Here is an 18,078-nt window from a genome sequence, read left to right as displayed (position 1 = left end):
AAATATTAAAACTTTAAAAAGTGACGTGTTAACAGCGCGGCAGCAAGAATTACGGTAAAATATCTTTTAGCTGCTTAGCTTTACAGCTAGTAGTGTTATCACGATACCAACATTTTGGTACCGGTATCGGTACCAACATGTTTTTCGATACTTTTCGGTACTTTTCCAAATAAAAAGAGAACACAAAAAATGTCATTATTGACTTTATTTTAATAGAAAATCTTAGAACTATAACATATGTATCAGTAATCAGTAAATCAGTAAACAGTTACTGCTGCTGCAGGATTAAATTTCCATCTATATTAATCTGAACTCTTCCTAAATTAAAACATTAGTGGTCTGTTTAAAAATGAATATCAACTTGTTTTCTTTGCATTATTTGAGGTCTGAAAACACTGCATCTTTTTTTGTTTTTTTGACCAGTTGTAATTTTTGGGAGAAATTGTTATCAGTAGTTTATAGAATGAAACACAAACATTCATGTTACTCAAACACACACCTATTGTTTCCCATATGTAGACCAAATTGATTCTGCTCCCCCCCCTCCCCCATCAACGCAATATCGTTCCGTTAATTCATCTCCGCGTAGCGCTGCTTCGCTGTGTTCACTCACTCACAGAGAGAGAGAGAGACAGAGAGAGCATGCCAGTGGTGATCCGCGGTAAAAACGAAACTTATTAACGAGTCTGTGGCGGCCCGTCTCTCTCGCGCGTGCGGCGCACACACACAGATACACACACAAACACAGGCACAGGCACATGGACAGGTGGCGCTGTAACGGTAATAATAAAAGCACCTTGCTTCGTTTGTGGCTCACTCACTCGCCTCGGATCAAATTACAATGCGGCAACTTAACGCGGCGACGTCACCGCTGCCGGCGGCGCAAAATGAAAGTACCGGTCCCATCTAAGCGCAGTATGGTACAGTTTTAAATGCGTCAGTACCCCGGTACCACTCTAGTACCGGTATACCGAACAACCCTAACAGCTAGCGCTGCCGGTTGCTGCCAAATGCATTCTGGGAAACAAAGATCCTGGATGACTGAAAAGAGGGTTCACTCCTTTCATTCTGCTATGAAACAAACGGCCCAGGTGCTGAGACCGATGCACAGAGTGAAGCCTCTTGTCATCCAGCCTGGTTGGAGGCGAGAGACCAGGAAAACAAATACGTGCATGCACATGGCAATTTATCGAGGCCGGAAAAACTATCGAGTTCATTGTCATTAATCGTGTGATTAATTGATTTATTGATTATCGTCCCAGGCCTATTATTTGAGAAATACACTCCTAAAATATGGTTATTTCCTGTGCTGTGCTTGATAATCAAGCAAATAGACTCCTTACAGCATTAATTTACAATATCGTAATCGCAATCGCAATATTTTCCACCATAATCACAATCGCACATTTTTATCAAATCGTGCAGCACTATTTGAGTCTTAATGTGGTCGACTGGCGGCTGCTCTCTGCTCTCTGATTGGCTGTGTGTCAGTGGGAGGTGGGGGCTCGGTGTCGCGCCGTGTGGTCAGAAGACGGGCAGCGGTACCCGGCCACCGTGCTGTGTGTGGACGGGCAGCGCTGCAGAGTCCGCTTCGATCGCTACGGCAACGAGGAGGACGTGGAGCTGAGCGCGCTGCAGAGGCCGACGACACCGCTGCTGCCGCTGCCGCTGCCGGCCTCTGCCACGCCGCAGAGACGGAGCGCCCAGGTAACGATCATGGTTCCCACGGCAACAGAAACACTTACACCTCGTCCTGACATACGGCGAACAAGCGAAGCGGCAACAAAAACTCGTGTGGGGGTGTCCTGATATGCAGCGTGACGATTTTGTCGCAAGTATATTCAATGGGCTCTATGCACAGCTCCACCCACTTCCTGAATTTAAGGCAAGTCCTTCATTTCCTGTCTTACATTATTGGACAAACGGATTAATCCAGGTGTGTCTGAGTAGTCACAATTGTCAGACACACCTGGATTAATCAGTTTGTCCAATAATGTAAGACAGGAAATGAAGGACCTGCCTTAAATTCAGGAAGTGGTGGAGCTGTGCATAGAGCCCATTGGTTAAGAATTCAAACCAATCAAATTATCGAGGGACGTACACAAACTTGCGGCGCTATTTTGAGATTCCTGACATTTCCTGGGGCCTGTTGTTCGAAACCTAGATAATAGGGGTGTGTATTGGCAAGAATCTGGCGATACGATACGTATCACGATACAGGGGCAACGATACGATATATTGCGATATATTGCGATATATTGCGATACTGTAGGAACAACGATATACTGAGTTTCTTTGAAAGAGTTACTTTAATTGTAAGAAAACTGTAGCACATAGCACACACAATGCTGTTACATGCTTAGCATCAACTTGCTGAAGAAATACAAGCAAGGATTTTTGGATAAACAAATGAAAAAAATAAGTTAACAGAGCAGGTTCAAATTTCTTAAGTTGAAAAAGAAAATGCAAAGTCACTGCAACATCTGATCTGCTCTTTATGTGCAGGCTGAAGAAATTAATATCTGCCTTTCAGTAAAAGTCTGAAATACTTACAAATATATGCAGTCCCTGTGTATAATCTAACATAACAATACTTTTTCCGCTATATCAACAGTCATTAGCTTAACATGAAGAAAAAAAATGTAAACAATGTTACATTAAAGGTGTAGATATTTTAAGATATCTGCTTAGAGTTTAACAACCTGTGAGAGGAGTTTTTGATTTCAAAGTTCAAATGTCATAACACTTTTTCTGGCTGTTACCACAAAGAAATTAACATATACTCTCTCTATAATCAAATATGAAAGTGCTTGTAGGATTAAAATATTAACAAAAAATGTAAACTGTTATTGACAAAAATAAAGTACAAAGCCCTGCAACATCCACTTTTTCAGTGTAATCTCAATAAAGGAATTTACCCATCTGCCTGAATAAAAGCTTGCAGGACTCAACAAAATTAAATATGGTAAACAGTCTCAGATACTGGATTGTATGCAGTCCCTGTATAATCTATCATAACTATACTTTTTCTGCTATATCAACAGTCATTAGCTTAACATGAAGAAAAAATATGTAAACAATTTTACATTAAAGCTGTAGATATTTTAAGATATCTGCATAGAGGTTCACAACCAGGAGTTTTTGATTTCAAAGTAGCTATCAAAAGAAAATATGGTCTCTATACCTTCAAACGTCATAACACTTTTTCTGGCTGTTACCACAAATTTCTCTGTAATCAAAAATGAAAGTGCTTGTAGGGTTCTTAAAATATTAACAAAAAATGTAAACTGTCATTGACAAAAATAAAGTACAAAGCCCTGCAACGTCCACTTTTTCAGTGTAATCTCAATAAAAGGAATTTACCCATCTGCCTAAATAAATATAAGCTTGCAGGACTCAACAAAATTAAATATGGTAAACAGTCTCAGATACTGGGTTTTACATGTTGTTCCAGTTTGTATGTCAGTGCTTATTTTTTAATCTCAAGGTTTTTGTGGAGGAATACAAGCTGGTCCACATGCCCAGCTTTCAGGACGCTTCTCTGTGCATTGACAATGTCTCCTGCGGAAGAGAAAACTCTCTCTGCAGAGACGCTTGTTCCAGGAATACACAGGAAACATTTTGCTACTCTGAATAGCTGAGGGTACTCCTGTTCGTGGTCCCTCCACCAACTCAGAGGATTTCCTGTGAGAGGCAAAGGGGTCTCATCTTTAAACCTCTTTATCTCAGCTGCAGCAGCATCATCTGCTGATTTTGGTGCTGTATTGTCACCAGCAGTGGCATATGTTGCACCAAGCAAGTCTGCCAATGCACATGAGGTCCTTGGTCTCTTTTGGGGTGGCTGAGGGGTGGAAGCAGGGCTGTCCTCAAATGGTGGGTGATCAACTTCCTCTGGGACATTCTCCCCTTGTTTGTCAGTGTCCTCTTGCAGCTGAAAAACATCAAATCCAACTAGTATTAATGTCACCGAAAGCCAAAATTCAAATCCTAGATTCATCCTATTCCATACTTATATTTAATACATAATTATCAAAGTGCAACTTAACCATATGTCATTACTTCATTTACTCAGATTTGCACTTAGTTATAACTGCTGTGTATTTTTTCCAACTGTAATATATTAATTTATTTACTTACATTCTGTTGCTTCTTCATCACAGCCACCACAGCGTTGGTCAGTCTGGAGTAGATCTCACTGGCCTCTGCTTCAGACAGGAAGGGAAGATCCTTAAACCTGGGATCAACAGCTGATACCATGTGCAGCACCTCCCTCTCATTGTATCTCTTTCCCAGATCTTGTGCTATAGCAGCCTTGATGTCCTTTACAGTCTGTGTGTCATCAGGGTTTTCTTCTGCACCCATCACAAGCTTGGCATGAAGAGGAGCGATGAGGGACAGTGTTGGCATGCTCTCCTCAGACATAACCAGGGTGGCATCCTTCATGGGCTTGAGTGCACTGAGCACTTCTTCTGCACACGTGATATCAGACTCGCTTAATGTGAAGATATCTTTTTCACTCCTCCTGACCTCTGCTGAAAGCAGAGCTGCGTAGATGGCTGGTTGCTGTTCTAAGAATCGTTCTATCATTTCATAAGAGCTGTTCCATCTTGTAATAACGTCTGTTATCAGCCTATGACTTGGCAGCTGGAGTAGGCGCTGTTTTTGCTTTAACTGTTCACTGGCTAGTGTGCTGCGCCTAAAAAAGGTTGTTACACGTCTGACCCTGCCGAGAAGTCGCGCCACTGACTGTATTTTCAGTGCTCTCTGTGACGCCAGATTGAGGCTGTGTGCAAAGCACTGTATGTGCGTCAAGCCTGCGAGTCTCGCCGCGACAGTCATATTCGAGGCATTATCTGTAACAACAACGGGATCTTTTCCATCCATTCTCCATTCGGTCACAGCCTCATTCAATAACGCTGCTATGTGTTCCCCCGTGTGACTGTCACTCATGGCTCGGGTTTGCAGTACATGGGACTTGAGGTTCCACTGGTCATCTATGTGATGTGCTGTAAGAGTTACATACGATTCAGTGGCCCTCGAAGTCCAAGCGTCGCATGTCATAGCGACTCTCTCCGCTGAGCTGAGCGAGTCCAGCACCGTCGCTTTGACTTTTCTGTACAACTTCGGGAGAGCGATGTCCGTGATGTGTTGTCGGGAAGGGATGGTGTAACGGGGCTCCAGTGTTGTCATCATATTACGGAATCCCTCATTCTCCACAACACTCAGAGGGCGCATGTCTTTACAAATAAAAGAAAGTACTGACTGTGTTATCTTGGTTGCGCGAGTTGAGGTCGCTGGTAGTTTCGAAAAGTTAACATCTTGAATAGTTCGTTGAGCAGGATCCACTCGTTTCACGTTAGCCTGTAATGCTACATTGTCATGGTGTCTCGCCACATGTGCTCGCAAATTTGTAGTATTGCCCGAGTACTTGACTTTGGCGTTGCAGAGTTTACAGACCGCATGGCTCTTGTCGTAGTCGTAACTGCCGTCCTTTGTTTTGAAACCAAAATATGCCCAAACATCAGCTTTAAAAGCTGTGGAGCTGGCTGTAGCCTCTCGTCCTCAGCCATCGCCGGTGAACTGTGCTAAGTTAGCAGTTAGCATGCAGTTTGCCACAGACTAGCACTCTAGCGGGATCTCGGGATCTCGTGGGATTTCATTGTTCCTTTGGCGCGGAGGACATACTGACTGCTGCCAACTAGTGGCCGGAGGTTTAATTGCAACACAAAAATGAACAAACGCCGTGAATATTTGCATGTTAATTGTTAATTAAAAAATCGATACAGTGCCGTTGAGTATCGATACGGTATCGTCAAATAAAATATCGCGATATTTGAGTGTATCGATATTTTCTTACACCCCTACTAGATAAGGGATTAAGCCGGGATATGTTGGTTATCCTGGCTGAATTTAGCCTCAAGTCGGTTGTTCGAAAGCTGGATACCTTTATCCTGTTCAAGTTACTATGGTGATTTATTCTCTGCAGCTAGCCTGCTCCAGACCAGGCTAACAGCCAGGCATAGTTGATTCTGTTGTCTTTATCTGTGAAGTCAGCAGTCACTCTGATCAGAAATCAATGTTTTATACAGTTATTCCATGTTCTTATGTACATATTGGCCTGATTTCTAAACAAACTAAATTCATTTACAATAATCAAAAAACATGAAACATTTACAATATTTATTAGGTTATTTTTCTTTTCTTTTTTTCATAATTAGGCCTATTCATGTGCTTCTCACACTGAGTTGCATCTGCCAGCGCTGCCTGCTTCTTCAAATGCAGGGCATAAAGATGTCTGACAGTTTGTGAAATCTGTAAAACATATTAGAACAGAATTGTGCACACTGTTCTTCAGTCAATACTCACTATTTTATTATCTGTGACCCATCTATGATATTTTCCATGACCACTGGTACTACATGGCTTCTCATAAAAAGCAATGGAGCAAAAATAGCAATAGATTTATTTTTATAAAATATGTTACAAAATACAGTATATTGGCCTAAATATTGGTTGAGGGAAGAAAACAAGAATACAATTGTTTGAGCAGGCACCTACCAAATAATTTATACACCTCATTTGAACATTGTTATTGGCAATTTATTGAAGCACCAGACTGCATAATGTTCTTATATTTAATTAATTTTCACCTGTTGCACTTTTGGCCACTTCTATTTGTGCTGTATGAACTTTACTTTAGATGATAAGAGATTTGTACAATGTATCAACTTCCACTGCTCATCATTAAGGCAAAGTGCACAGCTGTTAATTTGTGAAAGGAACTTAAATTGTGATTATAATTTTGGATTAGGCTACTTCCACATTCAATCAGTCCGCAGTTGTCCGCTCTCTCTGAGCTTTACGACAGCAGCGGTGCTTTTTTTTTTCTTTTTTTCTAAGAGGTGTGTCACCTTACGTCAAGATCCGCTGTTGATTGGAGGAAAGTAGCCACACCTGTCCTCTCATCGGTGAATCTGTGATCAATCTCTGTGGTCTACTGACGAGAGAATTAGTTACACCTGGCTTGACAAAGCCGCTCCTCCTCAGCCTGGCTCAGCAATCGAACAATTAAGCCAGGATGAACTTGGGAGACTTTGTCCAACCTGGCTTTTCCACTTATCCTGGATATCTTTATTCTACTTTCGAACAACAGGCCCTTGCCGTTTTTCACATCTTTGAGTGTTTTTTCCTGTCATGTTCTCCTCTCTCTGATAACTTGCTTGTCAACAGAAAGCAGCGTGTACTTATCAACCAATAAGAAGTGTTTAGGGGCGGGACACCGCCGCGAAATGTCAGATGCCAGATAGAGACAACGCAAGCGATAATTTCAGGGTTGACATCGCTGGACGGCCCGACGTTGCTCGCGGCACGTTAATACAGGCTGATGTATGAATTCTAATCACTTTTCCTCGCTCGCATCGCTGTTGCATCGCTGTCGCATCGCTGTTGCATCGCTGTTGCATCGCTGTTGCATCGCTGTATGTCAGGACGGGGTGTTATAATAAACCCAAAGCTCAGATGTCTCCTCTGACCTCTGACCCGTGTCTCAGGACTGGAGCCCCGGCGCTCGCTGTCGGGCCGTCTACTCGGAGGACGGTCTGGTTTACCCCGCCGTGGTTCTGTGGGTCAAAGGTCAACGGTGCCGCGTCCGATTCGACAACTACAACAACGAGGAGGAGCTGGACGTCAGCGGCCTGCTGCACACGGACGAGCTGCTGGGAGCCGGCAGAGCCAAGGTGAGAGACTGGACCAGGACCAGGACTAGGGACGTGCACGGTTACCCGAGTACCCGGGTACCCGAGTAGGCAATCTGCTATCCAGTTATGAATTTATTATCCGGTTAACCTAGGATTAAAAAAACGGCACGTTAGAGCACAGTCTAGCGTTGGTTCAAACTACATTATCATGCCATGGTTCGGCTTTTTGTAGTGTTAAACAGTTTCGGATCAAGCAACGTGATTTTCCGCTGTGTAAAAGCGTTTTGGATCGAGCCTCTGACTTTTGAAACCTTTTACAAGAATCTGTGGTGGTTCCCTCGGCGTAAACCGTCGGGAGGGAGATGACAGGTGTCATCAAGTCTGTTAGAAAATATGCTTTCAGTTTACAAACATTCTGAAACCTTCCCAGTTATTTTCTGAGACAATGCGAGGCAGAGAGGACCGAAGGCACCAAAATGTAGTGTGGACTAATAAATAAGCACCGCTAATGATTTTTTTAAAAAGAAAAAAAAGTTTTCTCCTCCGAGGCAGCCGCGGCATAAAGATGCACATCTGCCCCATATGTGCAACTTAAACTCCAGTCTTTACTCCTATTATCCACCTGATATTTTGTCTGACGACGCTGTGTGTCAGTAATGCGCTCTGTCTGACGGACAGACTGCATTTATGCACCGGCTGCGCTCTGTCCGTCAGACATGATGTAATTTTATTTTTTATTACAGTATTCGGTTACCCGGGTACGACAAGGTTAGGATACTCGGTTAGAAAATTATTCAAAATGCCCATCCCTAACCAGGACTAGGACAAGTCTGGACCGGTTCTGGTCCCGGTGGCTGAGTTACTGGGTCCAGGTTCTGGTGTAAACCTTCGGTCCAGTTTGTGTTTGTTGTTTGATGTTTGACGCTCGGTTTAGACAGAGTTCAGCTCACTCATCTTTAACAGCCTGGTTCAGGTGTCTCAGATCGGATGTGGGACATGAACGTGTCAGATTCGTCTGCAGTCTAAACAGACAGATCGGATCTTTTACTGGCAATTTGTGTCCTATGTTATCAATAATAATATTAGCGTTTCATTTTCCTTGTGTCTGCGCGTCAGTTTTTTTATCCTCACTAGTTCTTGTTTTAATATAGAATTCATTTATATGAGAAACACCAGATTTCACGTTTTCCTATAGGCTATGGCAAAAACTGAAACGAGACAATTAGAAATCAAGAGAGGAAAAACAAACAATGTCCACGAGGCTTTGTGAGGATCGGGCGGTGGCACAACTTCACCGTCACCGCCAGCTGCTCATCGCACAACAGCTCCTTTCAAAATAAAGTTAGTGAAATGGAGCGGACAGACTAGACGTTGACTTTGTAAACAGAGACATGTTGGATATAAACTCTGAGCACCAGACTCACCTTTGTTTATAGTTACTATGGAATTATAACGTGACCTAATAAATCTCCTGTCTTTAAAAAAAAACATTCACCAGTTTATTTCCTCCTCAGCTTCAGGTTGTTTCAGGTGTAAACGCAGAAATCAGATCTGGATCACTTTTCATAGAGCATCAAGGGCCTTTAGTGTAAAAACAGACTTGTGAATACTGAGGTGCCTTGAACGCCTCGTCACTCAGAAACTCACAACACAACATCTGTTTCAAATATTTTTATTTTGAAGCAGACAGTATATCAAATATATACATCCATCTTGGTTTATGCAATGCTTCAATATTTTGTAATATAAGTGACAAAGGTGTCCTACGAATAAGTAAATAAATGAAAAACAATAGATGGGAGAAAAATTTGAAAAATATACAAAAAATAAGTAAATAAATACATTTATTGAAATACAACACAACATCTGGACTGACCCACATCGCATCACATCCTGCAGGGCAACAGCTGGAAGACCTTTGACCTGCGGAGAGGGAGGAGAGAGGAGGAGAGGAAGGTGAGTGAGTCACTCATAGACCAGAGGCCGGTTGTTCAAAAGGTTTAATCTGATTTAGATTTAGGATCATTGATCGGATCAAATCTTGAAAATGTGTTCAAAACTAAAACCAGATTCTGAGACCAGATTAGATCACGTGATTCAGTCTTGGTTTTAATCCGGATCAAACCCTCAGTTTGTGTTGTTCAGAACTTTTTAGTCGGATCAGGAAAACTTTGATCCAGAACATCAGGATTATTCTGATCTCAGCCAGCAGTTTGGTGGATTCAGGAACAACATGGGATTTAAATTAAATTCAAACCGGTCAAATAAACAATATTTATAATGTAGTATAGTATATACATTTATTGATTTACTTATAGCACCTGATTTTTAAACCATAGTGATAAAGTCTGAGATCAGCCCGAACTGTAAGCACTTTTAAATCCAGGTTAAAAACATTTTTCTTTTCATGTGCTTATAGCTGAGCTTTTTTTAAGTACTTTAAACTTTATCTATTTTCTTTTATTTTACTTTTTTGCTCCTGCTTTTAACTCTGTGTTTATTTGTTTTTATGCTGTTCTTTTTTCTTGTTTTCAAGTATTGTCTTTATGTAAAGCACATTAAGTTCCCTTGGTATGAAATGCGCTATATAAATAAAGATGCTTTGCCTAATGTAAATAAAGTTAAGTTGATTATTCCACAGTGAAGAACTTTTCCCCAACTATCCAATCAATGATCCAAGAATCCGATCAGATTAAACCTTTGAACAACTGGAACTCGGAGGTCATTGATCAATCTATCGATTGTTATTGTTGTGATGTCATAATGATGTGGTCATGATGTCAGCAGGTGAAGGAGCGGCCGATCAAAGAGAGGGAGGAGCAGCGGCGAGGACACCTGCAGAGAGACGAGGCGGCGGAGAAACCGACCAATCACAGCTTCTCGCTCTTCCCCCCGTTCCCCCCTCCCCCTCAGTCCAGCTCCGGGGTGAGACCGCCGACCCGTTAATAAGTGAACGAGCTGTTGTTCATGATGATGATGATGATGATGATGATGTCATGAGTGTGACGGCGTGTGTGTGTGTCTCCAGGACCCGCTGTCCTTCATCACCACCCCTCCTCCTCCTCCTCCTCTCTGGATGTTTGGAGGGAAAGAGTCCGACTCCGCCTCCAGCATGTTGATGCTCTGGTACATGTGCGGCTTCCACACCGGCAGCTTCATGGTCAGTGTGACGTCATCGCACACACACACACACACACACACACACACAGAGTTGTTCAGTTATTTGTTTGTCACAAAGTTGTTGTTTTTTTTGTGTGTGTGTGTTTCAGGCTCAGCAGCTGTCCAGGCCGTCAACCACTAAAGACTGATGAGGTGAGACCAGACCATACACAAGACTATTGTCTCAAACTATTTGATATTTTTTTAATTGAACGACTATTCGAAAGTCATTGTCCATCCCCTTTTAATACGATTATGAAATTAAAGGAGAATTACGGTCATTTTCTAAGTAACGCTGTACCTGAGTGCGACCATAGGAAAAAAATCTGAGAAAAATATGTGCAGACCGGACCTAGCTCTCCTAGTGCTAGTTGCACTACACTTTTTAGATGGGGAAAAAAGCATCAATATGAATACAACTGCTTTTTCCCCATCCAAAATCATTGTTTTCTTCCTGAGAGATGAGATTGTACAGCAGCTAAAAACCCACACAATCCAGCCTCGCTTTCAATAACGCAAACATTCTATAATTGTGATCAGTGAAATATATGAAAACAATATAAAACACAATTTAAAAACAACAGTTGTTGTTGCTCTAGTTTATTTAGCTTAAATGGATGCAGCTTCATATTTAAAAGTAGCTCAATGTTCGGCTGTCAGAAATTAAAAGCAGCCTCCTCTCGTCATATTTGCAGCAACACTGTTGCTTCAGGCTTTTTTGTATCGCTCATACTCTCTCCATTAAAACAACCTGCTCCTCTTGGCTGAAATCAGAGGCCTGTGATTGGTCCATTTTGGCCTCCTTTGATGTGAACACACGGAGAACAAAGCTGAGAGCCGACTGAACAAACCAAGTTGATAACCACCCTCGTAGTACCGTGTTAAGTTGAGCTGAAACATGAACACGAAGCCTGGATCTGTTGAGCCTCCTTTGTGATGATGTCATGAACATTAATTAGATTACATTAGAAAAACTTTATTGTCGGGGCGGTGCGTGGCGCAGTGGTTAAAGCGGCCGTCCCATGTAGAGGCTACAGTCCTCACCGCAGACGTCCCCGGTTCGAATCCCGCATCGGGCAGACCTTTCCTGCATGTCATTCCCCCTCTCTCTGCCTCCCCCTTTCCTGTCTATCTCACTGTGCTATCGAATAAAAGGCCAAAAAGCCAAAAAATATATATATAAAAAAAAAAAGAAAAACTTTATTGTCCCGCCAAGGCAGGAAATTCATCTTTGGTCACATTTACATAAGAAAAACAGACGCTTGCCAGCAAGACTTACATGAGACAAAACAAATCAACAATGATCACATGATAAAAATACATACATACCATACATACAGGTTACAATGTTTGTTCACTTCCTGTTTCAGAGCCAGAGAGGATCATGGGAGGAGACGCTGCTAGACCTTCATCGTTTTCATCTTCCTCCTCAGTGAACTTTTTGTTGGAATCTTTTTTGTTTTGTTTGTTTTGTTTATTTGTTTGTGACGTTTCTGAAGCGAAATGATTGTTTATTCTGAGTTGAATGTTTCCATGGCGACACTGTAGCCGGGTGCAACAGTTTGTTGTTGTTTTTGTTTTGTTTTGTTTTCGTGCGGATCAGTGACGCTGTGATGTCAGAGGAGATGAGATTATTGTTAATAAAGAACAGAGTTTGTCTCAACACGTATCAATAGTTGTATTGATTTGTTTTCTTCCTGAAACACTTTAATTTGATCTCACACGTGTTATTGATAGTAAATGAGTTTGTTGCATCGCTGCGTCACTTCCTGTCTGAAAGGCCGAGGCTCCTCCCCCTCCTGTAATATGAAATGTGTCAATATCTACAGACACACAGACTCACCGGGAGGAGACAAACACCTTTACTTGTTGCCTTGGTAACCAACACTCAATTTACTGACACATTTTAATTCTGTATTACAAGATATTCATGTTTAATGTGACTCAGTCTTTAACAGTTGCTGCTGAGCCACACGTGACTTCGCCCCCTCGCACCAAACACCTGCAGCAAAGGTTTAAACAATATGTAGCTACACCGGTTCAACAAAAGGCCACGCTTCATACTGATGTCTTGATTTTCATTCTTTTATTCTCCTTCTCCACCGACGTTGGTAAAATCATAGAACACCGTGAAAGCAGGAATATTTAGCATTTCACTCAAAACCTCTGTTGCTTACTAGTTAAGCTCTTTCAACCTTTAAAATGTTCATACAGTTGAAGGTTGGTACTCTCAAATCAAAAGATACACTATATTACCAAAAGTATTCGCTCACCTGCCTTTACTCATTCTATGAACTGAAGTGCCATCCCATTCCTAACTCATAGAATTCAATATGATGTCGGTCCACCTTTTGTAGCTATTACAGCTTCAACTCTTCTGGGAAGACTGTCCACAAGGTTGAGGAGAGTGTTTATAGGAATTTTTGACCATTCTTCCAAAAGCGCATTGGTGAGGTCACACACTGATGTTGGTCGAGAAGGCCTGGCTCTCAGTCTCCGCTCTAATTCATCCCAAAGGTGTTCTATCGGGTTCAGGTCAGGACTCTGTGCAGGCCAGTCAAGTTCATCCACACCAGACTCTGTCATCCACGTCTTTATGGACCTTGCTTTGTGCACTGGTGCACAGTCATGTTGGAAGAGGAAGGGGCCCGCTCCAAACTGTTCCCACAAGGTTGGGAGCATGGAATTGTCCAAAATGTTTTGGTATCCTGAAGCATTCAAAGTTCCTTTCACTGGAACTAAGGGGCCAAGCCCAGCTCCTGAAAAACAACCCCATACCATAATTCCTCCTCCACCAAATTTCACAGTCGGCCAAGTGATTAGGACACCTGATTCTGATCATTTGAATGGGTGAGCGAATACTTTTGGTAATATAGTGTATATTGCAGAACTGCTCTGCCTGAAGGCTGGAGACCATGCCAGCTGAAGCCAGGTAAGGATATATGAAGAGCTGTAGCACTCGCTGGTAAACGCTGCCCTGGCATCACCCTGACCCCGAGTACAACTGCGAGGAACCTTGGAGTCATTTTTGACCAGGACCTTTCCTTTAGCTCCCACATAAAACACGTGACTAGGACCGCCTTCTTCCATCTGCGCAGCATCACTAAGATTAGGAATATCCTCTCCCAGAGTGATGCTGAGAAACTAGTACATGCATTTATCACTTCTAGGTTAGACTACTGCAACTCTCCCCTGTCAGGATGTCCGAAAAACTCTCTAAAGAGTCTCCAGCTGGTCCAGAATGCCGCAGCGAGGGTTTTGACAGGAGTTAGGAAGAGAGAGCACATCTCTCCCACCTTAGCTTCTCTCCACTGGCTTCCTGTAGGATTTAGAATAGACTTCAAAATCCTTCTGCTGACTTATAAGGCTCTTAATGATAAAGCTCCAACCTATCTGAAAGAACTAATCATTCCTTACTGTCCTACCAGAGCACTCCGCTCCCAAAACGCAGGTCTGTTAGTGACTCCCAGTATCTCTAAAAACAGACTGGGAGGTAGAGCCTTCAGTTACCGGGCTCCTTTACTGTGGAACCAGCTCTCTCCGTGGGTCAAAGAGGCAGACACTCTAACTACATTTAAGTCTAGACTTAAGACCTTCCTTTATGACAGGGCTTTTAGTTAGGGCTGGTTCAGGTAGCTCTGAACCATTTTATAGCCACGCTGCTATAGGCTTAGACTGCTGGGGACACATCTGGTTACACAGAGCCCTCTCCTTTCCTCTCCCCAACCCTCCTCTCCTCTCCTCCTCTTCCCTCCTCTCCTCTCCTCTCCTCCCCTCTCAACTCCTCTCCTCCCCTCTCAACTCCTCTCCACTCCTCTCCCCAACCCTCCTCTCCTCTCCTCAGTATATTTTTGAACTGTCATTTTCTGTTGTACTTTGTAGTTTGGCCTTGGTGTCTCGCACTCTCTCTGTGTCCGCAGATCCACCGGAGCTCCATCTCTCTGCACCAGCCGCCGCCTGCATCGCCCACCCTTTCCCCTGCTGTTAGACTGGCCTCCCCTTCCTTCCCATGGACCAGTCTGCCACCCAGTCCTCCCATCGAGCTGGCCAGCTCTCCCTGCCCCCCCCCCCCCTCACCAGAGGCTGCCTTCATCAACTCCTGCTAACATTTCCATATTTCGCACATTCTGTGACATAAACTGTAAACTGTTTTCTTGTCTGTAACAACATCTATTGCACGTCTGTCCGTCCTGGGTGAGGGATCCCTCCTCTGTTGCTCACCCTGAGGTTTCTCCGATTTTTCCCTGGTAAAAGGGTTTTCCATGGAGTTTTTCCTCAGTCGATGTGAGGGTCTAAGGACAGAGGATGTTGTTACGATGCCATGTAAAGCCCTTTGAGACAAACTGTTTGTAAAAACGGGCTATACAAATAAAATTGCCTTGCCCTGCCCTCTGTTGGTGAAGTTGCGGTACTTCGCCGTCGACAACGCCGCGGTGCTGCGGTGGCTGACGCTGCCGTCCTCTCTCTCTCTGCAAGCCGTGTTGAAGTCGCGATACTCCGCGGTAGACGCTCTCTCTCTCTAGTCGGCTCCTGGACGTTCCACTCAATGTAAACAAACACATGAAGTGTCCACTGTATGCTCAAAGCATTTTGTACAAAACCACAAATAAAATACATATGACACCAAACCATAATTACCGTTTGCGCCTCTTGAACGCAGTGTACTTATCTCTGAGTGTTCAGTGGCATGACTTCCTGCCTCCATTCTCTGTGGTCCCGCACTTTACTTCTGACCCACGATCCCACAGTTCACCCTCACAACAGACCAGGGGTCATGTGACCACACACTTTCAAAATAAAATGTCCTCGCATGAAGGTTTTTTAAATATCACAACTTTTTATCAACTTATTTATAAACGTAAGCTCTTTTTAACTCTCTTATTATCATGAATTTATATGTCTATTTATTAATCTTTTTAAACACTTCATTAACTTCATGAAATACTGTCTCCAACAGTTACACAATAGTTTAAACATTTTCTTTAGTTTTTATTAGTGTCACTGTCAGTACACTTCCTCCAGCTCTGCTGCTAATTATAAAGAGAATGGGATGTTGTGTAGATGCAGGAGACGTTAAACACGAAGCTGAATATGAATCCAAGTCAAGACAACATTTTATTATGTTGATGACAAACGGGAACGAATGTACATTCAGCTTCTGTGATGAAGTGACACGTTAATACATTTTAGATAATTTCATGTGAACAGATACAAACTTTTTACATCTGTAATTAAACAAGAATCACTTTTCAACTTTTCATGTTTGACATTTTTTCATCTGGAGAAGAACTCCAGATCTTCTGGAGAATCAAAGAATCTAATTAGATTAGATTAGAAAACTTTATTGATCCCCAAGGGGAAACTGCTTTGCCACCAAATAAAAACACATACATCCACTTAACAAACAATACAAACATTTCATTATATATATATTTTTTTATTTTATTTTATTTTAATTTTTTAAGGTAAAAGGGGTAGGGGTATATAAGCTTTGGCTTCAACCTACACCCTTTCGGTTATATAAGCTTGATATACCGAAATAAATAAATTCATTCATTCATTCATTCATTCATTTCCATACCATTGCACAGAACTTATCAACATGATTGAAATATTCAGTAACTGAGTGATAAGAGTGAAAATATTTTAACAAATGAAGAGTAGATACAAAGGAAAAGTGTAATAATGAGGCAGCAGGAGGACAGGTGAAGTTTATCAGGTTCAATTCACTAACTTTTCCCTTTAAGAAATAAACAACATTATGAATATGATCATCCTCTTTATCTCTAACTGCTCTGCTCCACTGTCACTGACACCTTCACTGGCAATAGCTTCACTGGGAGGTTTCTAACAGTGGCAATGAATGGAAACATATTCTGAGTGAAAGTGTGTGTGAGGGTGTGTATGTGTGTGTTAGTATCAGGATCAGAGAACGACAGTTTTCCTCTGTTCAAGTCCAGATTCACTCTGATCCTCTGGAGCTGATGGTGAAACTACTCCATATTCACCTTCATTAAACCCTATTCCCCATAATCCAGACAGTATCTTGTCTCCCTTCCTCAGTTCCCAGTCTGTACTGTCTCCTACCTCGACATCCCAGCTGTGAGTCCCTGAGTTAAAACCCTCAGAGCCCAGGACAGAGCAGAAATAATCAAACCTCTCTGGATTGTCAGGAAGCTGAGACTGTTCATCTCTGTCCCTCACACTGGTCAGATCTTCAGACAGGATGAGATCTGGATGAGCAGTGTTTGGGTCCAGAACCACAGGAATGTAGGAGACCATGTCCAGATGTTGAAGGTCAGGTTGCCCAGGTGTTTGGCCTGGTCTATCAGAGCTCCTGAGTCCAGCTGTGGATCCTCCAGCAGGGGGCGCTGCTGGACTCTTTCCACTGCAGCCTTGTAGCTGAGCAGGGATGAGAAGTCTTCAGCTCTCAGCTCGTCCTCTGTGGCTCTGACTGTGTGTGAAAGAGCTGCTATCTCTCTGCTCAGAGCCTCCATCTTCTCCTTCATCCTCTGGCTCTTCTGCTCCTCTTCCTCTTGTAGAAACTGGTGAAGCTTCTTAAACTGCTCCTTAATCTGCCCCTCTGTGTGTCGGGCCTGGACCTTAATGTGTTCTGCTGTTTGACCAAACTTCACCTGAACTTCTTCAAAACCCTTTAACTTCTTCTTTGAGGGCTCCAGAGTTACCTCAAATTCTTTCCTGAGTTTCGAAGCAGCTTCATCGATGGGTTTGAATCTGTGGTTGGTGTGTTTGTCTGAATCTCTGCAGATGAGACACACTGGCTGCTGATGGTCCCTAGGCTAGCCTACTGCATTTTATGTCCACACTATCAAATAAGGGAAATGGGGGGAAATAATAATAATAGACACAATTTCACTGCACCAGACAATTTATCTACACTAGCCTACACAAGTGTTGTCTACAAGTAAATTATTAGTAATCTGTTAGTATTCTCTAGAAATCATTGTTTCCTTTCATGTCTTGTAAAATAGAACCTTATAATTCCAAGCCGATTTTGAGTTCTTTAGAGTTATAGGTTCTATCTGCATTTAACCTGTTTGAAAAAACACCATTTCCAATTTTTTTTTTTAATATTTTACATTTAGAATACACTTCAGGTGTCTATAATTCCAGTATATAAAACAAACTTGTTCCACATATCAGTTTTGCTATTTAGTATGCAAAAACTTTAAACCTCTATATCTCAAATCTGGTCAGAGTG

At 42.5% G+C, this 18,078-nt stretch overlaps 2 protein-coding genes across 2 annotated transcripts; one reads left to right on the top strand and one right to left on the bottom strand.

Moving 5' to 3' along the window:
• Positions 1 to 1,485: 1,485 nt before the first annotated feature.
• On the top strand, positions 1,486 to 12,525 carry LOC146988760 (uncharacterized; the record flags this gene model as incomplete). Its single annotated transcript, XM_085775328.1, has 7 exons — positions 1,486 to 1,707; positions 7,551 to 7,736; positions 9,597 to 9,653; positions 10,485 to 10,622; positions 10,726 to 10,857; positions 10,967 to 11,009; positions 12,227 to 12,525. Coding segments are annotated over 6 exons (774 nt in total), but the record flags the coding sequence as incomplete, so codon positions are not given.
• On the bottom strand, positions 3,470 to 5,235 carry LOC146988761 (E3 SUMO-protein ligase ZBED1-like). Its single transcript, XM_085775281.1, has 2 exons — positions 4,138 to 5,235; positions 3,470 to 3,931 (listed from the first exon to the last, which is right to left on the bottom strand). The coding sequence occupies exons 1-2, from the start codon at positions 5,233 to 5,235 to the stop codon at positions 3,470 to 3,472; spliced, it is 1,560 nt and encodes a 519-aa protein (XP_085631407.1).
• Positions 12,526 to 18,078: the final 5,553 nt, after the last annotated feature.

This window comes from Trachurus japonicus, chromosome 4 (genome assembly GCF_045865225.1).
Source record: "Trachurus japonicus isolate A0001 chromosome 4, Traja_1.0".
Classification (NCBI taxonomy): Eukaryota; Metazoa; Chordata; class Actinopteri; order Carangiformes; family Carangidae; genus Trachurus; species Trachurus japonicus.
The sequence above is the reverse complement of the archived record's forward strand: the minus strand, read 5'-3'. Positions and strand labels throughout refer to the sequence as shown.